The sequence below is a fragment of the Urocampus carinirostris genome, chromosome 14, assembly GCF_059441175.1.
Source record: "Urocampus carinirostris isolate Australia breed hairy pipefish chromosome 14, RoL_Ucar_1.0, whole genome shotgun sequence".
In the NCBI taxonomy this organism is placed as follows: domain Eukaryota; kingdom Metazoa; phylum Chordata; class Actinopteri; order Syngnathiformes; family Syngnathidae; genus Urocampus; species Urocampus carinirostris.
The window spans coordinates 29,971,512-29,998,074 of record NC_142362.1 but is presented as its reverse complement, the minus strand read 5'-3'; the positions used below and the strand labels follow the sequence as shown (position 1 = coordinate 29,998,074).

Here is a 26,563-nt window from a genome sequence, read left to right as displayed (position 1 = left end):
TCCGTTACGACCCATCTCAGGGCAGGGGTCTCAATCATTTTTGAAGCTGCGAGCTATATTTTGACGCTGAATAGTGCGAGGGGCGACCATTTTGATATGCATCTCCAAAACAATATGTTATCACAGGGTTTTACTTATTAGAATCATGGTTGAATTGGCTCCGTCGATAACTAGAACATAGAATTCTTCTGTTTACACAAGGCAAGCACTTTCGACTCTGACTCCCGTCGGTCCAGTTTTTTCACCCGTAACCCACTTGTCTGTTCCTGATTCCCCGTTTGTCTCCGGCTGCGGCCCGATTTTGACCACCGATCACGTTCTGATCTCCTGTCCCGGCTAACGATCCGTTTTTGACCACTGACCACGTTCTGATCTCCCGTCCCGGCTAACGAGCCAATTTTCCCGTTTGAACAGATCCACTTCCGCATTCCGAACACGCTCCGATCCCGTGAGCGGCTTGCTTCCCTCGTCCAGCGAGCACTGGATCGCTGGGGTTTGTTTTCTCTCTATATCTCAATTAACTTGTGAGTAAACGTTACGCATCTGGGTCCTCCTCCTGTTCCAGCCCTGAGAACTACAAGTAAATTTAAATGTTGCAAATAAGCTCGGTGGCCTTGCGGGTCGGGCGCCCGCTCCGAGACTGGGAGGTCGCTGGTTCAAGCCTCGGCCGAGTCATACCTAAGACTTATAACATTGGTACTCATTGCCTCCCTGCTTGGCATTAAGGGTTGGAATTGGGGGGTTTGGTCACCTGATGACTCCCAACACAACAGTTGGGTCTAAAATGGCGGCGCCCTGTTTGATTGCGGCTACATCGACTCGCTACAGTTTAACTGTGCGGGTCATATGTATCGACATTTCGTTCTCTGTGCATAGGCAGAAGAATGACAATAAAAGTAAATTCTTCTTCTTCTTCTAATATTATTGTTTTATTATTGAGGCAGGTGAGGCTGTGCCACAACCTTGTCATGATAGAATTTTAAAATTAAAAATATATTAAGTCATTATATTTATTTTATGTAAAATCTATTTTTCATTTAACTTCACGTGTTTTTTTATAGTATCATAAAAATATTATTAATAACTTTAGTATGTAAACCATTACTTGTCTAAGAAAGCGGCTTACTGAACTATATACATGGAAATGATCAAGAAAATGCCATAACATATGTTTTTTTGGCTCGGATAACTGTTAAATATTTCCAGACCTAACCACCCGCGTATTGTAGCTGACAATAAGACATATTTGTGCATTGTTGTGGTCAAGATGTTGCTTGCAGTTCATTTTTGCAGACTTCCTCCCTGCAACTGACAGGAAGCACAAGTAGTGACTGAAAAAAGGCAACATTTTATTACATTTATTGACGCAGTTATCACGGATTCAGGATGCTCCGCTTCCTTCTGTCCTCGAGGATTCCTCCTTCGCTCATGTGCATGGCAACTCTTTTTCAACTTGGTATGGTTCACAATTTTTATAAGATGATTTAAGAATGGACTTTCTAAAAGATACATTTGTATGTACATATTTTAAAATGAGTTTCACATGGCTCTAGAAATTAATTTTAGACAAGTTTTAAATATGTATTATGTACACATTTTAAAGATTAACAGTATTATTTTTTACTCCTTATTTATTACATCAGTTCTGGAAATAGATAAACTAAAAACAAAAAACACAAAATGGGAGAATTTAGCCTGATAAAATAATCTATTCAGTATTCTCCATTTTAGTGCTTTATAAAGGGACTTAAATTATTACTTTTGTTCAATTCTGAACATTTCATATCCAGTTGATCGAATGCTTTATTTATAGACTTTTTTTAAAAATGTACTTATATCTCAAGACTTGAATGGAATGTGCAAAACAATTGCAACAACGACAAATCACAAAAAATATGTTTTTGTGGTAATATTGTTGATCAGTGGAGGCAGGTGATGCTGTGCCACACCTTTCATCATGGAAACATAGAATGGGGCCGGCAGTAGCTCAGGAGGTAGAGCGCTCGTCTTGGGATCAAAGGGATCCCAGTTCGAATCCCGGCTCGTCGATGTTACTTGTCGAAGTGTCCTTGGGTAAGACACTGAACCCCTAATACCCCCAATAAGCAGGTTAGCGCCTTACATGGCTGCAAGGCCGCTATTGGGAAATGTGGAGCACATTGTAAAGCGCTTTGGGAGGTCATTGACTTAAAAAGCGCTATATAAATGCAGATCATTTCATTTCATTTCAAAATATATGAAGTCGTTACATTTATTTAGTGTAACTGTTCTTTCTCGTTTAACTTTAGAATTTCTTTTTCAAAATCGGATTTTTTGAATTATTTTATGAATGTCCATACAATTAGTATGTAACATATTACTGTGCTGAGCGTCTGCAGATGCAGAGTGAGGCATGCAATTATCTTGACTCATGGCAGAGGGTGATAGTGAGACCAGGGATTCTGATTTTTCGCTCACCTCAGCCCCAAACAATAATATTAGAGTATTATCAAGCTAGCAGCAAGGCAAACTATCCTATACTTTCTCGTTGCATGGATTTCTTTTCATAATAAGGATAACCTATTGATTAAAGCTTTTATTTAAAACGAGCAGCAAATAGACTCAATATACTTCAATGACTTGAAAAGCACCATATAAATGCAGACCATTTACCATATAAGTTTAGGTTAGATAAAACAACTGTTTCATGCTACAGTTTATATATTGCTTCCTCGATCCGATCAAATGATGTACTTTCATTTATTTGTAAATCTGACTATACCTCACTAGACACAAACCTCACCGTAATGCTAATTCTGGCAGAAACTTAAATACTCAAAATATAAGAATGTCATTAAACAGTATACTAGTGGTCCGTAAAACATAATCATCAATATTAAATTAATAAAACACAATTTGACTTGATTTATAATGAATCCAAAATGTATAACATGTTTTTTTTTTTAAATTACATTACAGAAAATAAATAACCAGATTCAAATGTTCTGAAACAGTTCTGTATATTTATAATGTGTTACGGGCAATGAGTCTTAGGGCAGTGTTACTCAACTGGTGGGTCTTGACCAAAAAGTAGGTCGCGGGCTCATTTTTAGTGGGTCACAGGAATTTGTTGCCAAAATAATGCTAAGAAGTAAAAAAAAAAAAAAAAAAAAAAAAAAAAAAACAGAGGGTCGATTATACTCCTTCAAAGTGGGGTGCCTAGTCTGAGGTGACCTTAAAAAGTTTAATGTGAAACATTTTCTATATTAAGTATGTGTTAACAGTGCCCAATGTTTATTATATTTTTTTTTACCTTTTTTTTTTTATTGGTGTTCCACTGAGCACATTTGGCTTAAGGAAAGCAGGCGGGAGGGGTATGGGGTTGTAGAAAAAAATCCCCATCCCTGCTCAAGGATTCTTTTAATTGTAAAATGGTGAAAATAATAATAGCACCATTTCAAATACAGTCCAAATGCCAACCCAAAAAGACGAAACAAGATGAGATTATTCAAGTGCGACTAAGAGAGATACGTACGTGGATGTGCAACAGAAGCAGCTTGACAGAGGCTGCAATAATTATTTCATGCAGATAATGGCGTCAGCAAGTAGAATAAGTATTCTAAATTGACATACCCTAGTTTAACCAGTAGACGGCGATAATGCCCCGCTCAATCTTTTCTTCCTGTAAGTCAATCAGCGCTATCACCATTGTGTTTGAAAGTGAACACGTCTTATTTTATTGGTATGTTGTTGGTTTGATTTCCTTATCCTGCTCACAATAATGGTTCCTAATAAAGTTATTGATGAGGGGATGGCAACGTGGAAAACAGTGACATCAACGATCGAGTCAAAGAAGGGAACGATTGCGAAATATGAATAAGGATTATGCATACCTGTCAACCTCCAGGGCTCCATGCCCTTACAAAACGTTGTATTTTCCCTTACAAAATACAAAATAATCTTACACCATATTTCTTATTCAAACGTGTTTATTTATGTAGTTTAACATGTTATATTGTACACGTGTATTGTTGATTAATATTTTGTTGTGAGATACTGAGTTGCTCGACATAAATGAGGTTTATCATAAAAAAAAGTTCAAAAATGAAGTAGCTTGGACGTTCACCGTAGAAGGAAAAAAATACATGCAAATATAATTAAGTAGAATAATACATTTTCTCATTCAAATTATAAATTCATTTTCTGCATTAAATTATTGTTGGTAATATGCTGATTAAAGGGATAACCACAGACCTGTCCTTTTTTATTTTCTCCCTTTCTGCTTCCTTTTTTTTCTTAACTTAAAAAAAAAACGATACCGAGATAGAGGCTACCGCGGCAAACTCGTTTAACTTGATCGATTCGCCGTTTCGTGATAGTCGGTGTATACCGGATGGTACCCATTGACAAATTTTGCGTTTTTCCGTACACGTCTTAAAAAGCATACTAAACGTACTTTGTACGGCAAAAACGTACAGGTTGACAGGTATGTCTATGAGTATCTGCCATTGAAGCCCCGCTGAAAGGGACAGTAAATGTTTTTTTAATGTTATATTTTTACTATTTTACCATTACACCAACCTTTATTAACTACACAATTTTATAATTATAGATGTAAAGGACACATCTCATTATTATTTTGAATTTATTTTCTGTGAGTGACTATTTTAAATCAGTTGTCGGGGGTCACTTATATGGGATGTAGGCTTTAGTACTTGAGGTCGTTTCAATTTTGCTGTTTTTGTTTTTTGTTTTTGTTTTTTATGGTGAACACATTCTGCTATCCTAGCTTTCCTTTCATTCGAATTGAGAACACACTTAAGAATTGGAATATTTTTAGGGGTTGGGGAATGGCGTTTTTGTGGGGTCGCAACTTGTCCTGAGGGTGCACTGATTTCTGTGCTATTGACATTTACTCCCACTAGATGTCAGTATTGTCATTCAAACAGCCTTCACACCATTTAGCAGTTTGAGTTTGCCAAAAAAAGCCAGTATTTTCAAGTGATCAGAAATATATTAATGAAAATTAATGCATGAAAATTAATGATGAAAAATGCCATAACATGTGTTTGGTTTTGGGCTAGGATAACCGTTAAATATTTCCAGAGCTAATCACCCCGCTTATATACAATCCGACATATTTGTGCATTGTTTTGGTCAAGATGTTGCATGTAGGACATTTTTGCAGACTTCCTCCCTGCAGCTGACAGGAAACACAAGTAGACGCTGAACATTCATGTGATAACCCACACAACTTCTTCCACCATTTATTGACGCAGTTATAACTGATTCAGGATGTTATGCTTCCCCTTGTCCTTCTCCTTCGCTCCTGTGCATGACAACTCTTTTGCAACTTGGTATGGTTCACATTTTTTAGAAGATTATATAAGAATGGACATTCTAAAATACACATTTGCATATATGTATCTTAAAATAAGTTTCACATGGCTCCAGAACAGAATTTTAGACAAATTAATCGCTGGTTTTATATTTGATGAAGTACACGTGTTAGAGATTATCATTATTATTTTCATTTTTTTACACATTCTTTTGTCATGATTACTGATGTGATTCATCTGTGCCCGCTCCTGATTGGCTTCCTGTCACTATTTGAACCCAGTCCTGGTGTCAGTCCGTCTGCGAACCTCAGTGTATACTAGGCAAGCCTTTTTTGACCTTGACTCCCACCTACGACCTGTTTTGATCCTGACCATGTCTGCTCTCCCGTCCCGGCTTACGACCTCTTTTTTGTCCCCGACTACGTCTTCTCTCCCGTTCTGGCTTATGACTTGTTTCCGACCCCGACCACGCCTTGCTCTCCCAGACCAGTTTTTCCGTCCCTGAGACAGCCATTGTTTGCTATGGAAGATCCACTTCCGTGTTCGGATCACAATCAGAGTACGAGAGCAACTTGCCTCCCGCCTCCAGCAAAAACCGGATCATGGGTGCAGCCCTTCCTGTTTCCTTCAATAAAATTTGTGGTAAACGCTACGCAATTGGGTCCTGTTTCCGTTCTGGCCCTGACATCTTTATTACATCAGTTAATAACTAAACAAACAAAAATCCCAATCCCACATTGAATGAGAGAACTGAGTTTAAATAGGAGGGAAGCCAATCAGGCAACGACCCGCAGCTGGCGCCAAACAGGCGGGGCCAAGTGAGGGCAATGGGCAACCGTGACACAGTGGTGGGTGCATTACTGAAACACAGTCATTAGATAGTTAGTAGATACTTTTTTTTAAAAATGATTGTGTTACACGTTTAACCTAAATTATGTGCTCACATTTTCCCTATTGATTTCCTTATGGTTTGTTGCCCCTGAATATTTCGCCCCGTACCCCAGTGCCGCCTACCATTCGCTACATGTCACACTCAACTAACTATACTCATACAAATCGCCCCCCTGATTTCAGTGTTATATTATATAATTGACAATTCAGCTTGGAAGTAAGTAAAAACGGTTGAGCGAATATCACTACGACGAGAAGTTCAGTGTTCTTGTACTGTGCTTGAGGAGGCCCTGCCATAACTGTATCCAGTTGTACTTTGTGGGTATCAAACATGCCTACCCTGCAGGAAAGGTTGGCATATTAAGTGTGGTATGTGACAACGTAGACACTGTGGTTCATGATTTTCATTCGACTCATTCACTACCACTGACGACTAAAGACATTAAAAATCAGTTCTAGATAAGTGCGATTGATGGTATTAGACATTAATTCTCCATTTTCATTTTCAGTAGGTTGAATAAAGGCTTTTGTGTTTTTCGTTTATCAAGTTTTTACCTTTCATTAATGAGGAAGAAAATGTAATAAACATACAATGGAGAAAAACAGTATTTGAACACTGAGCTGTTTTGCTATTTCTCCCACAATCATGGAGGGGTCTGAAATTTTCATCGGAGGTGCATGTCCGCTGTGATAGAGATAAACTAAAAAGAAACATCCAGAAAACACAATGCATGATTTCTTTTAACATTTTATTTGTGTGATACAGCTGCAAATAAGCATTTCAACACCTGTGTACCATCTAATATTCTTACCCTGAAAGACCTGTTAACCCGCCCATTAGAAGTTCACCTGCACTCCATGTATCATCCTGAATCAGATGCACCTGTTTGAGGTTGTTTGCTGCATATAGACGCCTGTCCACCTTATACAATCAGTAAAACTTTAACTTGTAGGATGGCGAAGACCAAAGAGCTTTCAGAAGACACCAGATACAAAATTGTACTCCTCCACAAGGCTGGAAAGGGCTACGGAGCAATTGCCAAGCAGCTTGGTGGCAAAAAGGCCACTGTTGGTCATAATTCCACCAAGCATGTTTTGAGGAATACAATCCAAAGAACACCATCCTATTTGGGTTTGTATTGTGAGATTTTGGGGAACGACCCCCTTTCCTCAGTCAGAGCATTTAAGATGGTTCGTGGCTGGGTCTTCCAACATGACAGCGAATCACACATCCAGGAAAACCAAGGAGTGGCTCAGTGAGAAGCATAACAGGGATCTGGCAAATGGAAAGTGAAGGATTGACACCTTAAGCTTTCAATTGCACCACATTAAAAACTGATTTTTGACGTCTTTAGTCGTCAATGGTATCAAATAAGATGATATGTCAGGGAGTAATGGACCATAAAGATAGTAGAGTCACTCAATTTTATTACTGACGCAGTACAGTACTCGTATTGTGAAAAGTAATTGTTTCTTTGTAGTGTGTTAGTCCTAGCACTGGTCATTACACTAAATATCGTGTATTTTTTAAGAATCCCTAAACTCTTTACAGGCAACATGGAAGTGCTGACGGAGATCCAAGCCGGACCTCTTTACCGTGTGGTGGGCTCTGGGCTCTCCATCTCCTGCAATGTGAGCGGATTTGCCAACATTGAATCCAGGAAGGAATTTGAATTCCGTGTCGCCAAGCCTGCCATGTCAATGGACCTGAACGTCATTAGCACCGAAGACCCAAGTTTTGCTTACGCTGTGTATCGTGGGAGAGGCGACATCGCTTTGACGCACGTGTCGTCCAACGCCGTCCTTTTTGAGATCAAAAGTCTTCAGAAAAATGATGAAGGGGAATACGAATGCAGTGTGATCAACCCTGAATATATTTACGACGGGACCTACAGCGCAAAAACAACTGTGAAAGGTAATCAGTTGTCATTCAAAACCAGTGTTGGGTGTACCGCGTTGCAACGGAACGCATTCCCGAAAGGCAATTATTCTTCTCTTTAATGAGTACTGTAAACTGTAGCAATACAATTTTGTAACGACAATGCCATTACAACACTACTTATTAAAAGCAGTTCATGAATTATATTCTATCTTGAGCAGTTTCTCCTACATTACTAAGTAACATACAATTCTCGAACTGCCAGCAACATAATATTGAATATAATAGTACACAACAGGACTGGGGCAGCACGGCAGTGCAGTGGTTAGCGCATGTGTGGCACAGTTCTGAGATCATGAGATAGAACATCCTGTGTGGAGTTTTTCATGTTCTCCCCTTACTTGCGTGGGTTTACTCCGGGCACTCCGGTTTCCTCCCACATTCCAAAAACATGCATGTCAGGTTAATTGGGCTGTCCAAATTGTCCCTAGGTATGGATAAGCGAGCAGTTGTCTGTCCCTGTGTGCCCTGCAACTGGCTGGCAAACAGTTCAGGGTGTCCCCTGCCCACTGCGCAAAGATAGCTGGGATGGGCTTCAGCACCCCTGCGACTTTACTGAGGTTAAGCGGTGCAGATAATGGATGGATGGACAACAAGACTGCCGGAGTGGGTGTGTTTATATCTACCTACAGAATACAACTGAATACTTTGACGGTGGCGTTGCCTCAAGCACGAGAACGCGTAATTTCTCTCTACTCATTTTCGGATATTCCTTCTCCCGTATATACTCACATCTGAGCCGTATGTACAACAAAAAAATTAAATACTGAAATCAGGGGGTCAGTTCATATGCCTATATCTGCTGATGTTACACCAGTTGCGAATTGTAGGCAGCATGTGGGGAAGGCGGGTGGCTTACAGAGGAACAATGAAATCAATGGTACAATAATGGGCACTGAATCTTTTGGTAAACGGATGATGGATGTTGGTGTTTTTATTTGTAAAATTATTTTTGCAATTCAACATGTCTGTAGAAAATGGGGTGCCTCGGGTAAGGGTTAGCAGGTCGAACAAAATACCGATCGTATTGCTAATAAGCAATACTTGGACTGGATCCATACTTCACCCCTCTACCAATATCCATAGAGCGCCGCTTCTATATGTAGATAGACTTTCTCTCACCCAGCGCCTTTGGCCACAGTCTAAGTGTATGTGTGAGCAGTAAATGACAGGCACGCTATTAGCACCTCTCCCTACCAGGGTTAATACTCTATCTCGCCTGCCAGGCAGAAGAGGGGGCTAAATCTTTTTGCGCACCCTGATCAGAAGCTAAATAATACAAAGCAAACTGGAAGCGTGGCTTGGTGTGGACTTTTTTCAACAACACTAAAAACAACGCCCGGTGTCATTAGTGTGGTAGTTATCCACCACCTTGACAAATTTACAAAAGCACTTGAATACAGTTCAACTTACAGAGAGCAATGAAATGTAAACCGTTACTGTTTCTGAGAAAAAAAACTGTAAATCCGTTGTCACTATGGCAACAGATCCAAAAGGGCTTTTTCATTACATTTGGTTTTCACTCTCTTGACTTTTACCCTGTAACAGTTGTACTTTATTTTTTATACTTTTATAAGGTTTTTAGATAGTACTTACACTTTTTGCACTGTCTGACTTTATAGTTGAAATGGTGTTCAATGTAAGGTATATTTGAGATGTTGTCATTGTCAAATTTGTATTTTCGTTAAATTGCTGCTTTTTTATTTGACTCTCTTGGCTTTTGTTCTGAAACGGTTATAACATAAATATTTCTGTTAATTTTTTTACGATGTAAGTTTAAGTTCTAGTTATTCTTTTAAAAAGAAACATTTTTAGTGGCTTAAATCTTTTTGATGTGTTTATCATAAATATGAAGTAACTCAGGAGGGAGGGTTCAATGACTCAATTATCATGAAAACTCCAAGCAAAGTGTATCGGTATCAGATCGACATCGATCAATACTACCATGCATTTACTTAGAGGGGATCTAGATTAAAATTCCCAGTATCACCCACCGCTTGTCTCGGCTGTGTTACGTTTGCAAGCTCTCGAGATTGAACAAGCCAAGAAATATGAAGACTTCACCGCATTCACTGGTCGGTGTACACATTTTCTTCTATTTCTTTTATCATGTGGCTATTTTTAACCAGTTTTAGGGGGTCGACTTCGATGTGAGTATACGCGTTAATTTCTAACTAGTTACTTTCAAATCAACACGCTCTTTTGGGTGATAGTAATCTTGGGGGTAAGGAAATCCCTCTTTAAATGAACTGTAACTAAATCCTTTATTCCAGTAATGCGCCCAACACTGTTCAAAACGGACTATCAATGTGATGCTTGAGTCACCTATTGTCTCTGCAGTGATTGACGACTCTCTGAGTGTTTCATCATCCGCATCCCCCTCGTTGCATTATAACCAGGGTGAAATTCTGACTTTAACGTGCCGAGTCTCCAGCAACACGGTCCAGCACACTCATCTGTCCGTTGCATGGTACCTCCGCCAAGAGGCCTCAGAGAACCCTGCGCTCATCATCTCCTTAGACAGAGATTTTACACTAAGGCCCGGCCCACAATTCCAAAACCGCTACCAGGCCGGCCTCATAAAACTGGATAAAATTGGAGCGTTCACTTACAGGCTGACTATGGATCATTTGGAGCCGACAGATGCAGGCCGGATCTATTGCCAGGCTCAGGAGTGGATAGAGGATCCTGACCTATCCTGGTACTCGCTCATGCTTAAGAATGCAGCAATGAGCACGCTGGATGTCATAGGAAGAGGTGAATTTCATTTTCTATTGAAATGATCAGTGAGGTTGATGTCTATTGAGGCCCAGTCAGATTTACAAATATGTGAACCTACATCTTATGTATTATTTGATTGGAATTGTGGGAAAGCAAAATATAAAATGTAGCATAGAAAAAAACGTTTATTTTATTACATTACTGAAATGAAGTTGACGCACTACTTCTCCATCTATTTATAAATTAATTAGAAAAATCCGTCATTTTGAAAAATAAATTGTGAAGTTAATTGACAAATATCTTTAACTATGAATAAATATAACCATTTAATATATTTGAAATATCTTAGTTTCATGATAACAGGTGAGACTGTGGCTCACCTCCCTCTCTTGACTCCATGTCACTGGAACCTATCTTTATTATTGAGCTGTATCCGACTTTAATCCAGCAATAAAGTTAAACAATAAATAAATCAAACCTTAAACCTTTGAGGATGATTTTTAGATATGTTATTTACAATCATAAACTACCCGAATATGCCTTGTGATGAAATGTATGTATTCATTTACATTAAATTTAATCCGTTTTTTACCATAAAAAAACTCAATTGAATGTCAATATGGCTTATTTGTGAAGTGTTATTTGTTCTTGTTTTACTGTATTTTGAACTTGTTTGTGAACGAAATAGGAAAAGTAATCCTTAAAATGAGCAAAATTGTCCAATTTGGCAGATTGGTAATTTTACTATGTATTTTCTATACTCATCTATAATCTTGGGCAGCACGGCGGCGCAGTGGTTAGCGCGTGTGCAGGCACAGTTCTTGGAGACCTCCTGTGTGGGTTCAAATCCAGCTACCGGACTTCCTGTGCGGAGTTTGTATGTTCTCCCCGTGCTTGCGTGGGTTTCCTCCGAGTACTCCGATTTCCTCCCACATTCCAAAGACATGCATTTCAGGTGGATTGGCCGGTCCAAATTGTCCCTAGGTGTGAATGAGTGAGCGAGTTGTCTGTCCCTGTGTGCTTGCTTGATGATGATTGCTGGGATGGGCTCCAGCACCCCCGCGACCCTACTGAGGATAAGCAGCTAACGAAATGAGATCTATAATCTTAAAAAGAAAAAAATACTGCTATAATCGATAATATTGTTCATTTTATGTGTTTCTTTACTCAAGAGAAATGGGTTTAAATCGATATAAAATAAGACAAATGATATATTTAAAAACGTTTTTTTTAATCAAATGTGAAGGAATATAAACTGCACTTTTTGGGTCACATTTTAGCAGTACTGTGAACTATTGTATTATATTAATTAAACAAATTTAATTAAAACCTACCTAGAAACCAAATATTAAAAAATAATTAAATCACACAATAAAGTGAAATCATACTTTACCAGGTCCTCAATTATGATGTAGTGCTGTTTAACTTAACCACTGAACTATTTTCTTTAACATTTTTTTGTTGGACGACTTAAAAATAAAATAAAGTGAATGGCCAAACACAAAAAAGAGCAATCCTAATGTTTGAACATGATAAAGCCTTTTTTTTTTTTTTTAGAAAATACTTTAAAGTTGTAAAAACTCAGGTTGTTTTTTTATATAGTTAAGGCTGTACTACAGAAAAAATGGGAACTTGAAAACAAGTTGGTGAATGTAAAATTTAAATAGAAATGGAGCTGGGATTGATCCCTGAGGCACACCCGTTTGAGAACTTAAATGCCAAAGTTAAAATGCACTTACAATCTGTTCAGCATGTTGCACAAGCTGTCATTTACATGCTTTTTCTCTTCCCTTTTTGCAGTAGGTCCTTCACTGGCTCCTTTTTTCTGTTTTTGTGTTTTTTTTCTTTTCGGTCTGATCTACTCCTTTTTTGAAAAAAAAAAAAAAATATATATATTTTCCATTGTCTTGTGGCTGAACAGCATTGGTGCCAGACAAGGTGAGACTGTCGGCGCAGCAGACAACTCTGCAGGAAGGACAGGAGCTCCTGCTCACGTGCAGCATTGACATAAAGCGAAAGAAGTTTTTCTCGGTCGCTTGGCTGCTGGCAGGTGTCGAGCTAGCACGAATAGGCCCCACAGGCGTTCTATCTGTCAGCCCTGAGTACGAACGTCGAGAGAAGCGGGGAGAACTCAGAGCCAACAGGATCGGCAACAGAGATTACCGGTTTGTTTTGCAGCCTGTCGGCATTACGGACGAAGGAACGTACAAGTGCAGGGTGTGGCCCCAAGAAAGCGGACAAGATGGCAGCTTTGTGCAAGGTGAAGCGCAGGACTCCAGCTCCCTGCTCATTAGCGTCTTTTCTACAGGTGACAGTTTTTTTTCCGTCGTATTACATCCGAGTGGTAAGATCTGGCCTAAACCGGTAGTAATGCCAGACACAGCCCAAGACTGACCAATTAACTTGATTTGCAGGACCGAGACGTTTTTTTTTTTGTGAGGACTCGGGAGGAGTAGTGATTTATGATAAAGCCTGTCTATTGTAACAAAATCTAAGTCAAACAAGGCAGCATAATAATTTACAACTTTTATATGTCTGTGTCTGCAGCGATTACGTTAAACTATAATTCTCCATTATTGATGGATTTTTTTAAGAGTTGAGGGGAAAATTTTATGGCTGTCCATCATTTTGACGGTTTGAAAATTGGGCCATAAACCACAGCACCTTTACACCTTTAGGAATGTAGCATGGCACTTCAAGAGAGAGAGGCAGAGACAAAGAAGAACAATGACAGGTGGATAGTAATGATTTTTAAAAAGTCAGCAAGACAGAAACCTGGTTCTACCTGAATGTTATGATCGATAATTTAGGCCCGAGCCTTGGCGAAAGTCGGGCAGGACTCGGGCTTTGGCCTAAGATGTCACCACTACTACATCCGCAGTCATAGGTCTTCCACCGATAGTTTTAACCGTCTGACAAAAATCTGTAAACGCAAACTTGAATGTAGTCAAACCCAATGAGCAGTTTCCTGCACGTGAATGAAAAATAGTAATTAATTACAGTTACTAATTTCTTCATTCAAAAATTAACTCAGTTACCCCCCCAGATTACTAACACCAAAAGGTAATGCGTTATTCTGAAAGTAACTATCTAGTTACTAATTACCGTATGCACTCACATTGCAGCCAACCCCTAAAATGGTTAAAAATAGCCACATAATTAAAGAAATGAAAAAAAACGTGGACAACGACATGTGGAAGTGGTGAACCATTTATATTCATTCACTTTTTAATCTTGAAAGCTTGCAATCAAATTTTTTGCGAGATACTTCACATCCATTTTGTCTCTGGGCTTCACACCACTCAAAGATCTCCTTCTGCATTTTTGGTTACTGTCAAAGACGTTTTCTTTATTTTTCTGTAGGCATGGTGTATTGCAAAAATAATATACAAATAAAAAGACCAAATTTCTGCACACATTTATCGTAAATCCTGCGCTTACAATTGCCTCATTGCTTTAGGATTATATGCAAGTAAATACGATACCTGAAGGTGTTTTTGTTTTGCTGCTTATTTTATTCTTTAAATAGTGAATATATTCTACTATTTTGGATTCAAACTGCACAATCCTTTCATTCGATGAATTTAAGAGTGGAATTTTTTTCCTGATTTTAGGGTCTAATTGTGGGTCTTCAAGTCAGACCAGATGAGACCACTGGTTCAGTAGACTCTCAAAATAAGGATAAAATAATATTCTCATGTATTTATTCATTTCACAAGGTTGGTCCTCCATACAAACTTTCTACCTTGTTAGTGATGAATAAAGGCTTTTCAAAACCTTTATTCTGGTTGGTATTAGTGAGATTCGCCACAAATATAAACTAAGAAGTCAGAGCTGATCCAACTAATTACTGGTATGTCCTGAAGTATAAACTGAAGGGCTGAAGAGCCGCCGACCTTGCGGTTAAGTAGAAAAACGTCTTAGGGAATGAAAATCTAAACTCGTCGTCAACCTGGCAAACGTGTCAAAAGAGAAGCTTGTTTTCATTCACTTAATCTGCAGTTTGCATAAGAACAAAAAAACTCACCTCACAAATCTTTTCTTATTGCAGCCAGCGGCCTGTGGGTGGAAATGCAAAACAGCACGCTCGTCAATGAAGGCGATGCGCTAGTGCTAACTTGCAAAGTGCTCGGCTTCAAGGGAAAGCTTTCTGTCAGCTGGCAGCGCAAAGTAGTGTCCAAGTCCACGTTTTCATACGTCACTGGACTCAATCAGGAGGGTGTCCTGGAGTCGACTGCCGTTGAGTTCACAAACCGAGTCAGAGCAACTCGTCCTCTGAGGGACGCTTTCGTTTTGGAGCTTCTAGAAATTGCACCACAAGATTCAGGAGTCTACAAGTGTTTGGTGTCGGAATGGAACGGCCAGACGAACACCCAATCTGAGACAACTATATTGACGGTGGCTCCCACGGGTTAGTTGTAATAATGTCAGGGTACAGTGCAAAATACAGTGCCCAGCGAAAGTATTGCCCCCCCCTAAGAACTTTCTGTGATTTTGCCACATTTCAGTGTTCAAATTTAATGCTAAAAAACTGAACATATTTTTTTAGAATCAACTCCATGTGAGACACAATTGTGAATTGGAACCAAATGTTTCAACGTCCCTCTAAACCTTCGGACGTAAAAAGGAGAAAACTAATCAGACAGGCAACCAAGATCAATGATCACATTGGCAGGCATACACAGCTGAGGATTTGTGATTGAAGATCTGCAAAATGCTGTGCACAAACGATCACAATTAAACCTAAAAGAACTGTTCTGTACGGAACAATGGGCATTTTTTTCTGTTCCAAGACGTGTAAAACTTTTATAGAGACATACCCAAAAAGACTTGTGGTTGTGACAGCAGCAAAAGAAAGTTGTACGAAGTATTAACTCAAAGGGGGCCAATATTTTTGTTATGTCTACTTCTTAATATTATGATTTTTAGCACAATAAAATGTTGGATACATTTGGTTTCTTTTCAAGGTTGTGTCTCACATGTTGTTGATTCTTAGAAAGTGTTTTTATCCATACGTTTGTAGCCTGAATGAAATATGGCAACATGTCGAAAGGTTTATGCAGGGACAATACTTTTGCAAGGCACTGTATAAAAATGTATCCCATTGACACAAAATGTTTACTTTGCTTACTTGCACTTTTTCTAGATCAGGGTCCTTAAACTTAGTCCATTGGCGGCTCGCATGACGAAAGTTTGGCTTTAATATAAACGTTTAATGTTAGTGCAGCCCTCATGAGTTAGTAAAGAATGCTACCCCCTTGCTAAATACCACATTTACACACAGAATCTTAGGCGCACCCTTTTTTTTTTTAAATCAAAAATCGGTATAAAATTTAGTTTCACTTTTTCTTAGCTCAAACTAAGTGACAAACGTTGTTGAATACTTGTTGCCATGATTGAAATAATTTCATAACTGCCTAAACTATGAACACAAGACCAACATAAAAAATTACAATATTTTTTTAATGTCCGTAAAAGTCATTATCAGATACACTATAGAGTTATTTTTCTCGTTGTGTTTTTTCGCCTTTATTTATGTCCTCATGGATGACTTTCTCTTTTTCTATTCTCGAACTTTCGTCTCAGGTACCATGAATAGAAATAGTACGATAGTTGGATAAAATATAATTCCTTTTCGTAGGGTATCTACGCATATCACTTGTGTTCTAGTGGTCAGGATTTAACGGATTCACCGCTGCAACCAGGTTTCGAAATTAGGAACAATTCACTCGCAAATGCATCCAACAATTACAGTGGACGTGGCATTTAAAAACAAGGGTTGCAAAATGCAATCTTCATCAACGGTGTGCTTTAAACACAGCATTTAAATTCTTAGCACTCTGTTTTAGTTGCGCTACTCAATACATTGACATCTAGTGGTCAGATAAAACACACTGTCCCTTTAAAATGAGAAACATTTTCTGCCTGTGGCATATGATTGCATTTTTTCCAATGTACAGTAATCCCTCATTTCCTGCGGGGGTTGCATTCCAAAAACGTTCCAAGATAGTCAAAACCAGCAAACCAAAAACCTTTATTTCAATATTCAAAATACTAGAGAACCGACGCATTGTAAAATAATTCCAATCAATCCATCTATTATCTGCACTGCTTATCCTGAGTAGTGTCGCAGGGGTGCTGGAGCCCATCCCAGTGGGCAGGGGACACCCTAAACTGGTTGCCAGTCAGTCGCAGGGCACATAGAGACTGACAACTCACTCGCTCATTCACAACTAGCGAAGATTTGGATCAGACAATTTACCTGACACGCATGTTTTTGGAATGTTGGAGGAAACCGGAGTGCCCGGAAGAAACCCACACAGGCACAGGGTGAACACACTGGGAAGTTACGGCAGCTAGACTTCATCACTGAACCTCTGCACCATGGGGTTGCGCGCTAAACACCTAGCTGCCGTGCCGCTCTGGCTCTAATAATAGTTCCAAAAAAGTACTGTATTTTATGAAAAATGTTTTTTACCCCTGAACTGTCAAATTATTATTTTAAATATAATCTATTCATTTTGTTGCACAAATGTATCGATTAAGGACACAATCCACTTTACTTTTTATCATACTTAGTCGGCATCATGTGGACCTTATGGAAAACTGCACTTACTTTCTGGTTGGCATCACAAAAAAAGCCAAAACAAGAAAAGAAAAATAAGCCCTGAGCCTCAAAAACTGAATAGCTTTGTACAAGAAAGGAAACACATACTTATTTTCATTCAAAAACTTTAAGAATATGATTCGACACATTGGGCTGGAGAGGGTTGGGCGCCACCAGACACACCACAGAAAATGGTGCCCCTTCGACCCTAGAGGTTAAGGCAACCAACCAACCGACCAACCAACCAACCAACCAGTTTTGTTCTACAGAAACAACATATTTTTTTACTGTGAAACATTTTTTTAAAAGCGCCATGGAGCCACTATGGAGCGCCGAAGTCCCACAGGTCATGAAATCCAACCTTTTTTGGTGAGAGAATTAATCTTTCTGTGCCCCTTTTTCCCACCCGCAGGTGCTTTTGTGGGTCAGGAGTGTTTTGTTGACATGACGGCTTTCAGAGAAACTTGAAAATGATAAAAATGTACGCATGCATGACGTAGGCTTGTTAAACGAAACCTTATTGACGAGTAGGAAGCCAAAAGCAGAAAAGGGTTGTTGCAACGGTTTAGCCAATCAGAATGCAGAACACAATGAAAATCCGCGAAGTAGGGAAACTACGATAAGTAAACCGCGATACAGCAAGGGATTAGTGTACAGTTTGTTTTGCCATTCTTAACAATAAATACTGTCTTGCAGCTTCTTTATTGTTTGTGAGCCTGCTAAGTCGCAATAGCATTGTGACTGTTGGAGACAACATGGAGTTGATGTGCCGTGTTAGAGGGCCGCATCTCCCCATAACGCTGACCTGGAGTTTGCAGCGTGGAGCTTCCACCTCAGACAGCATCCTGACCATGCACCATGACGGTGCCGTAAGCTGGTCTTCGGAAAAACAGCGCTACGGTCTCAAGGTTAACAACAGTCCCACAGAGAGAATATACTACCTTCTCATGAATGGTGCCAGCCAAAGAGAAGGAGGGAGCTACCAATGCCGGGTCTCCGTTTTCAAGAATAACGTTTACAATAAGCTGCCGCCCTCCAATCGGGTAAAAGTCAAGGTGCAGAACCCAGGTAATGGTCCTAATCTACTGTGCCTAGCGAACGTATTGGTCCCTCGATAACTTTTTGTGATATTGCACATTTCGGCCTTCAAACTTAAAGCTAAAAAACCCAAAAAGTTTTTAAAAATCAACAACATGTGACACACAATCATCTTTTTCAACATTTTGTATTATGTATACAATGAAAGTACTGAAAATGTGTTGCAAACATATTGGCGCCCTGTTCGTTGAGTTTAGCCAACTGACTTTAGAAGTTTACGCATGACTTCTGAAGGATCCAATGTCTACCTAAATGACTAACAATCACAAACAGAGGGCACCTGTGTGTTATTAGTTCTCAGTTTAAATGAACCTGCTCTGTGGTGGGCTCAAAGGTCTGTGAAAGGAAACAGACTGCATTATGAAGAGCAAACAACACATGAAGCAAGACACAGATAAAGTTGTCGAAAAGTTATCAGTAGGAATGGAGTACAATAAGATTTCGGAACATTTTTATATCCCTCAAAGCACTGTCCGAGCAATGATATCAACTTGGAGAGAGCATTAAACCACTGCAAACCTACTAAGACCTGGCCGTCTCTCTAAACTTTCAGCCCAAACAAAGAAAAACCTAATTATGATCACATTGGATGATCTGCAGGCATACACAGCTGAGGTGGGAAAATCTGTGCGTACGACAATTACTAGTCATATTCCGCAAAAATATGTCTTTAACGAAAGAGTGGCATTAAAAAGCCCTTTCTGAAAGAATACCAAAAAACGGCACGATTAGTGCTTGCAAGAGAAAACACATGGGAGACACTTACAGGTATATGTGGAACAGAGTGCTCTGGTCAAATGAGACCAAAAGTAAGCTTTTTTTTAGGCTGAATGCAAAGCGTTACTTTTGGCGTAGGAGTGACACTGTAAATGGACCTGAAAACACCATCCCTACGGTCAAACATGGTGGTAGCAGCATTAGATAGATAGATAGATAGATAGATACTTTGTTCATCCCCGAAGGGAAATTCACATTTCCAGCAGCATCCCTGAGCTGAGAACAATCGAGAACAAAACAATCAAAAATAACACGGGAGCTGCTAAAGCAAAATCTACAATGTAATGGTTTAAAACTTACAATTTGAAGGCGTTAGAAGGACCAAGCCAAAGTCCAGGCCGCAAACATATCGAGCATTTGTGGAAAGAGCTGAGAAATGCTGTGCACAAATAATTCCCATCAACCCTTTAGAAACTTGAGCTGTTTTGTAATGAAGAATGGGAAATATATTTTTTTTTCAAGTTGTGGAAAACCTATGGACGCATACAAAAAGGACTGTAATTGGAGCAAAACTGAGGCTGTGCATGGTAATAACTCAACTCATCTCATCTCATTAGCTGCACCGCTTATCCTCAGTAGGGTCACGGGGGTGCTGAAGCCCATCCCAGCAATCATCGGGCAGTGGGCAGGGGACACCCCGAACTGGTTGCCAGCCAATCGCAGGGCTCGTAATAACTAAAAGGCCAGTATTTTTTGCAAAATCATCTTTTCAACTGCCCTGCGATTGGCTGGCAACCAGTTCAGGGTGTCCCCTGCCCACTGCCCGGAGATGGCTGGGATGGGCTCCAGCCCCCCCACGACCCTACTGAGGATAAGCGGTACGGATGATGAGATGAGATCTTTTCAACTTTTTATTTGTTAGCATGAAATGAAATGATCTGCATTTATATAGCGCTTTTCAAGTCAATGACTTCCCAAAGCGCTTTACATTGTGCTTCACATTTCCCAATAGCGGCCGTGATCTGTGCAGCCATGTAAGGCGCTAACCTGCTTATTGGGGGTAATTGGGGGTTCAATGTCTTACCCAAGGACACTTCGACATGTAACACGGACAAGCCGGGATTCGAACTGGGATCCCTTAATCCTAAAACGATCGCTCTACCTCCTGAGCTACTGCCGCCCCAAGCACAACATAGAATGTAGAATAAATTAGTTTTACTGTCATGATTGTGTCTACAAATGTTGTTAATTCTTAGAAATTATTTTAATTTTTTGTCTATAAATTTGAAGTTTGAAGTTTGAAAGATGGACTGAAACAAGTCTGAAATATGGCAAGACAAAAGGTTCTTGGGTGGTCAATACTTTTGCAAGGCACTGTATTTCTAAGGCTCTTATGCATCCATTCAAACTGTTCCCCTTCTTGAGTGTGACATAAATGACAACATCATAGGCGTGAGCGGCAGCCTTTCTAGCAGCTCCGTGTTATTTCGCTCTTTTTGAGATTTGTTTTAATTGCTGCTTCTATCTTCGGTGTTTTTGACAAATACACTTTGGATTACTTTCTATCCTATAGTTATGGGTTTTAACGCACAAAAATGCGTTTATTCGGAGCTAGCTAAGCGGCTAGCGGCGTTATCAGTCTTCGGTACTGTCCGTAATCATGGTAAATGTAAACCAAATAAGACCGACGAACTGGCTGTGCTGGTGAAAAACATCAAAGCATACAGGGAGTGCAGTTTGCTGTGTTTTACGGAAACATGGCTCACGTCTAGCATCCCGGACGCTAACGTGAAGCTACCCGGAGCTACCCGGCTTCAGCAATGTTAGGGCAAACAGAGACACAAAAGCCTGCGGGAAGCAATGAGGAGGTGGACTCGCTATCTACGTGAACACGAGGGGGTGTAACCCTGGGCACAAAGATTTCCATCTGCTGCAGAGAAGTCGAACTTTTGGTCTAGCGTGTGGCATCACCCACTCCGCTGTTGCTAAACTACAACACAGCACCCCGAGGCCATCCTGTTAATCTGTTAATAAACAACAAAAGGATACTGCTGGAAGTGTGAATTTCCCTTCGGGGATGAGTAAAGTATCTATCTATTTATCTATTTATCTATCTATCTATCTAACAAAGTCACATATAAAATTACACTTAACTCATGACCAATGTTCCCTCTAATTTGCCACGGGTCTGAGCGTTCACACAAAGTCGGTGAGCAACGCTTGAAACAACAGTGAGCCACCAGAATCCCAAGTGTGGCAAGATAATTATTAATCAAACATGTCCAAAACTTGACATCAAGTTACATTTTGCTGAGTTTCCGCCGATGCAAAATTATTTTTCTCTTTTGAATGAATTGACTCATGTACTATTGCAAAGGTTGTGCGGCCTACAAATGTCGTTTGCTCTTACAATTCTTTCACACGATATCCATTTCTTTTTATTTCCTGATATATTTTGTCGCATAATATTAACATTTTTGGGGGCTTATTTAGTCGGTTGTAAGATACATAACAGTACTTAATCACATTTTTAGTGGAAGTACAATGTTGGCAACAAGATTCACTTGATATAATTGGAAATTATTTGAATGCAACACCCTTTTTTTTTCCTTTTTTTCCATGTTTTTTTTCTACTTTTTTTTAAATTCCTTTAAAAAATCTCATTGTGTTTATTTTTTCAAAGCTGTTACTTTTTTCTTTTTGTTCTCTATTTACTTTTTTCCTACATATCTTTCTGTTCTTTTTTTCTGGCTTTTTTCTAAATTTTTCCTTCTTTTTTCTCTTCCTTTTGTTTCTTTTTTTTCTCAGCTTTTCACTACTTTTTCATTTTGGTATTTTTTTCTTTTTTGTTCCATTCCCCCATTCATTTAAGTCATTTTGTGCATAATTTTACATAATATTTGGTCATGTTGGGATTAAAGAAGCAAAAACAACCTGAAGTGGCGTTTAGGACCCGAAAGAGCAGAAGTCGGTTATCGACAAACTCTAATAACTTTACTCAACTTCGTTCTACTTTGACTCGACTTCAAAATACTGCATTTAGGACACAACGTCAGGGGAACCCTTGTATTTTTACCTTCATGCACTGTAACTTTGACTTAAGTCGCTTCTTAATTAGTAACTTTGAGCCCTCATTTTTGTGCACTGGCTAGATTTTCTTGTGCGCTGAGAATGTGCGAGCAGTGCGCAATTGCGCACGCGCGCTGCTTAGAGGAAGCACTGCTCATGACCTCTATTGTTCCAAAAATATATATTTTCATACAAATTGTTTCTGTTCATGTTAACATTGCAAAGTCGCGCCACAAAATATCTCAATATGCTTTCTTCTGTGGATAAAACATATGAACTGTCTCCATTTCTTTTAGAAAGTGACCTCATTGTGACACCCAGTCCTAGCTTGACAAGAAATATCAACAGCGATATCACCATGAAATGTTTGGTTACCTCTTCCCGCTCTGTATCTTCCCGCTACGCGGTCACCTGGATCCTACAGCCAGAAACCCAAAACGTGACCATCTTGAGATCGGATCGAGACTCCTCAGTCACATGGACCTTGGACGGCAGTCAGCGAATCAGCATGCAGAACACTAAGGGTCCCAGTTTTGAGTTGACCATTCGGGATTCCAAGATGTCGGACGGAGGTGTTTACATGTGTGAAGTCATAGAGTGGCTGCAAGATCCTTGTGGAGAATGGTATTATCTCCCACGAGTTTCTGGAAGCATTCAGCTGAGAATCGTTGACCCTGGTGAGTTATATCTTTTTTAATGGGTTTGTATTATTGACCGCCAAAATAATGTAATACTATTGGGGGGTACTTTTTGACAGATATCAACCTGTTTGTCCAAAAAGAAGAGGTGGCGTTCAATGTCAGCACATTGGAAGATTTCACTATCCATTGTCACATCACCAAACAATCCAGCCCTGAATCGAAGTTCCAGGTCACCTGGTTTTGGCAGGAGAGTAGAGAAACTAAACGACATCCCATATTTGTATCCTACAGAAACTCAACGTTACACCACTTTTGGTTTGAGGGAAAAGCACGGTTGAGATTTGATCACGCTTTGCCCAACCAATTCAGCCTGTCTGTGTTGAAGCCCACTCTTGCAGATTGCGGTCTTTATTTCTGTGAAGTGGAAGAATGGATCCCTTCTCCCTCCCAAGGGTGGAGGAGAACAGCAGTAGACAGTTCTAGCTATTCCACGGTCAACGTCTATTCACAGGGTAAATGGGGAATTTTCACTCAATTTCATCAGTCATATTAAAAGTGAAGGATGGACTGAAACAAATGTTTACCCCAAAAAATAGTAATACATCATGGTTACTCCACCAATACCCTGATGAGAGCGGAAAACCAATAACTGCAACAAGAGCTATCTTTTCTTAAAGGGACACTGTGTAATATTTAGTTCCTCCTTGTGGTAAAACAAACACATTGGTTTGAGTAATGGGCAAAATTACATGAACTATCATACGATTGTGAATTTTCATAAATATTGGTCGGCTGACAAATGTGTATTTCTTTTACTTAACAGAATTCAAACCTAGTATTTGGCACCATGTTTGTCTGGAATATTCCTGCTGCGTTGTGCTCATAAGGCACTGGTTTTCTTTCGCATTAGACAATACATTGCCAACTCGATATCGCAAAATGTACCTTCAAAGGGGCTGTCCTACATTTTAACGTTGTTACTCTCTGCTGCCATCTCCCGGCTTAAAGTTATTATGGCAGCCTCAGTCAACTAATACATGAAATACGTGCATTTCTTAGACGCACTCTAATAAACTCTTTTTTTATTATTATTTTTTTTCCCATTAAACGTTTCAATTGGCTTTCCGACAAATTGAAACAGGCATTTTCTTACTTTTATCATTTTCATGCTACACCAACAAAAAACTGCAATGACGAGCATAAATTTACTCTCCAACCTCCCCATCTGCCCACATTCCTTCTACCTAATGTGCTGCACGCCCCGGAACATCGTTGCTAAAAGTAAGATAAAAGCAGATAGGCACGCTGGAAAAACATTGGGAATTTTTAACACATACTAAATAGAGACAATATTCTACTTTCAGCTTTTTAAGGACACTTCAAATGACACACCCCGCTGTTAAGATCGGAGTATATATTGTTAAAAGCTCCACTGTGGGAGTTGTGTAATGCTCTAGCACAGTGTGTCCCATCCATTTTTGAGCAATCCTAGTTTTCATTCTAAAAATGTTTGAAAATTCATTCAGTTTCAGAACTAGTTTTTATTACTTATGTGTTTATTTATGTTTAGTTTTTGCAAGGGTCATTGTGTATCATTTAGGCCCTCTAGTGGTAAATAAAAAACTTCACTTATTCCAAAAAAGACAAATATTGATTTGAAATATTATAATCATATAAACTAACAATTTTTAGAATACTCTTAGGTTAATCATTTTTGTTATAATTTATAAGTGAAAGCTATTATCCAAAGTAAGGAGGTGATGATGTAGATATCTCAAGAGTTGAGTATTTGAACAGGTATAGCTCTGGAAAAAAGGGTATCAAACGTGTACAAATTAGAATTTCGATCCAAAACACATTTTAATTCAGGAATTTTAAACACTTATGTGGAAGCTGTGTCTCTTTTTTGTCTCTGCAGGAGAAAATGAAGCTTGCTTCGGATTCCGAGAAGTGATGTGGATCGGCCTTCCCGTGGCTCTTGTCCTCTGCACACTGTTGGTTGTTTTTGTGCTGGTGCTCAAAATCCGTCAGACAAAGACTTTGGAAAAGAAGTCAGATCAGTCTTTGTGGGCAGAGCAGTATAGACTGAAGACAAAATTCAAAGAAGACGACTGAGCGGCAGGTGGCTACCTTAGGAGAATGCAATGAATAGTGTGTAAGTATTTGTATTTACATGGCACCTTTAATGTCCAATGAATGAACCAAGAGTATTAAAATTAGTGTTATTGATTAGATACTTCTCGCCTTTAATAATGGACTGCAACTGGCCTTTTAGTGTTTATTTGTTTAATGAAGATATTTCACCATTAATAGATTTTTTTTGCAAGCTTTATTTCTGCTGCAGGAGAGAATGTGGTATTGTCTCACTCTTCCCAGGGCAAATGGATGCTTAAAAGCAAACAGAAAGCCATAATACCTGTTCATGTCCACAAAATACCAATGTTAATTTATGCCCATGCTCATATGCAATAAAACAGAATAAAGGTGGCCTAAATGTGGGAAATTGCTCATTATGTATTATCAGCGTTATCATGATGCGTTATCGTATGACGACACGATTGCCTTACCTGAAAAGACATTGAATGTGTTCGAAAGTGGCCTTAATGTTTCGTTTCGTGGAGGCCCAGATGCAGGTAAATGAACTAATTGACAAGAATTTGTTGGGGGAAAGGTAACACCAAAAAGCACTACGCACATGGGAGGAGGTGTGAAAAGGGGGAAAAAAGGAGTCCAGATGAACTGGCAAAGTTCAATCGCTTAACCACATGAATCAAGGGGTTGAGAATCATACACAGGCAGTAACATCAAAACTGCAAGCAACTTTTATCCTTTAAGGGTAGACCCAAATGTGGACACATGAGCATAGTTGAAAGCTTTATTTGGGGTAAAGGGAATAACAAAAGGCCCTCCGCACATGGGAGAAATAGGAAAAACACACAACACAAAAATAGTCCAGAGCGCTCATAGCTGGCAGGAATCAAGAAGTCTTTTGTCGGGCACAGAAAGTTGTCAAGTCTTCGGGATACAGGCGCAGGTAGCAATACAGCATGGAAGGCAATGACCAATAGCAGGAAGCTTTTGGTCCAGTTTTTATATACAGGGTAGATTATAAACGTTGCGCCCCTTTGAGGATGCTGGGCCTTCCACATCCCCACAGCAACAATTTGACAGCACGGTCCTTATAACAGCTCTGTTGATTAGAGTCAGGTGTGAGTAATCATGAACAGGTGTGGGGTGCGCCACTCCGTCTGGCACCCTTCGGAGGATCGCTAAGTCCTGGTTCCTGACACTAAGCGGACATAGCCCCAAAACATTTCTCATGGATTTCGTCTGTATTCCATGCGATTGGCAGCGAATGACGGGCACAATTCACTAATTGCCAATTGTCGTTGGCACATATGATTTATTGTGCCCACAAACTAATTTCTTTTCTTTTCTGTCCTTTCGGAACTTGAAAAAAAACATCCTGATCAAATTATTAGAAATATATGTCTTTTTGATTACTTTACATCAAATGGAAAAAAATTAAAGTAACTAAAATATGTACTTTTTAAAATCCTCT

The 26,563-nt window shown here is 39.4% G+C and overlaps 1 protein-coding gene across 1 annotated transcript; it reads left to right on the top strand.

Moving 5' to 3' along the window:
• Positions 1-1,371: 1,371 nt before the first annotated feature.
• Positions 1,372-25,447, top strand: LOC148353150 (immunoglobulin superfamily member 2-like). Its single transcript, XM_088352891.1, has 9 exons — positions 1,372-1,456; positions 7,762-8,124; positions 10,489-10,905; positions 12,791-13,177; positions 14,921-15,280; positions 18,173-18,544; positions 22,657-23,037; positions 23,118-23,513; positions 24,920-25,447. The coding sequence occupies exons 1-9, from the start codon at positions 1,387-1,389 to the stop codon at positions 25,114-25,116; spliced, it is 2,943 nt and encodes a 980-aa protein (XP_088209017.1). The 5' UTR covers positions 1,372-1,386; the 3' UTR covers positions 25,117-25,447.
• Positions 25,448-26,563: the final 1,116 nt, after the last annotated feature.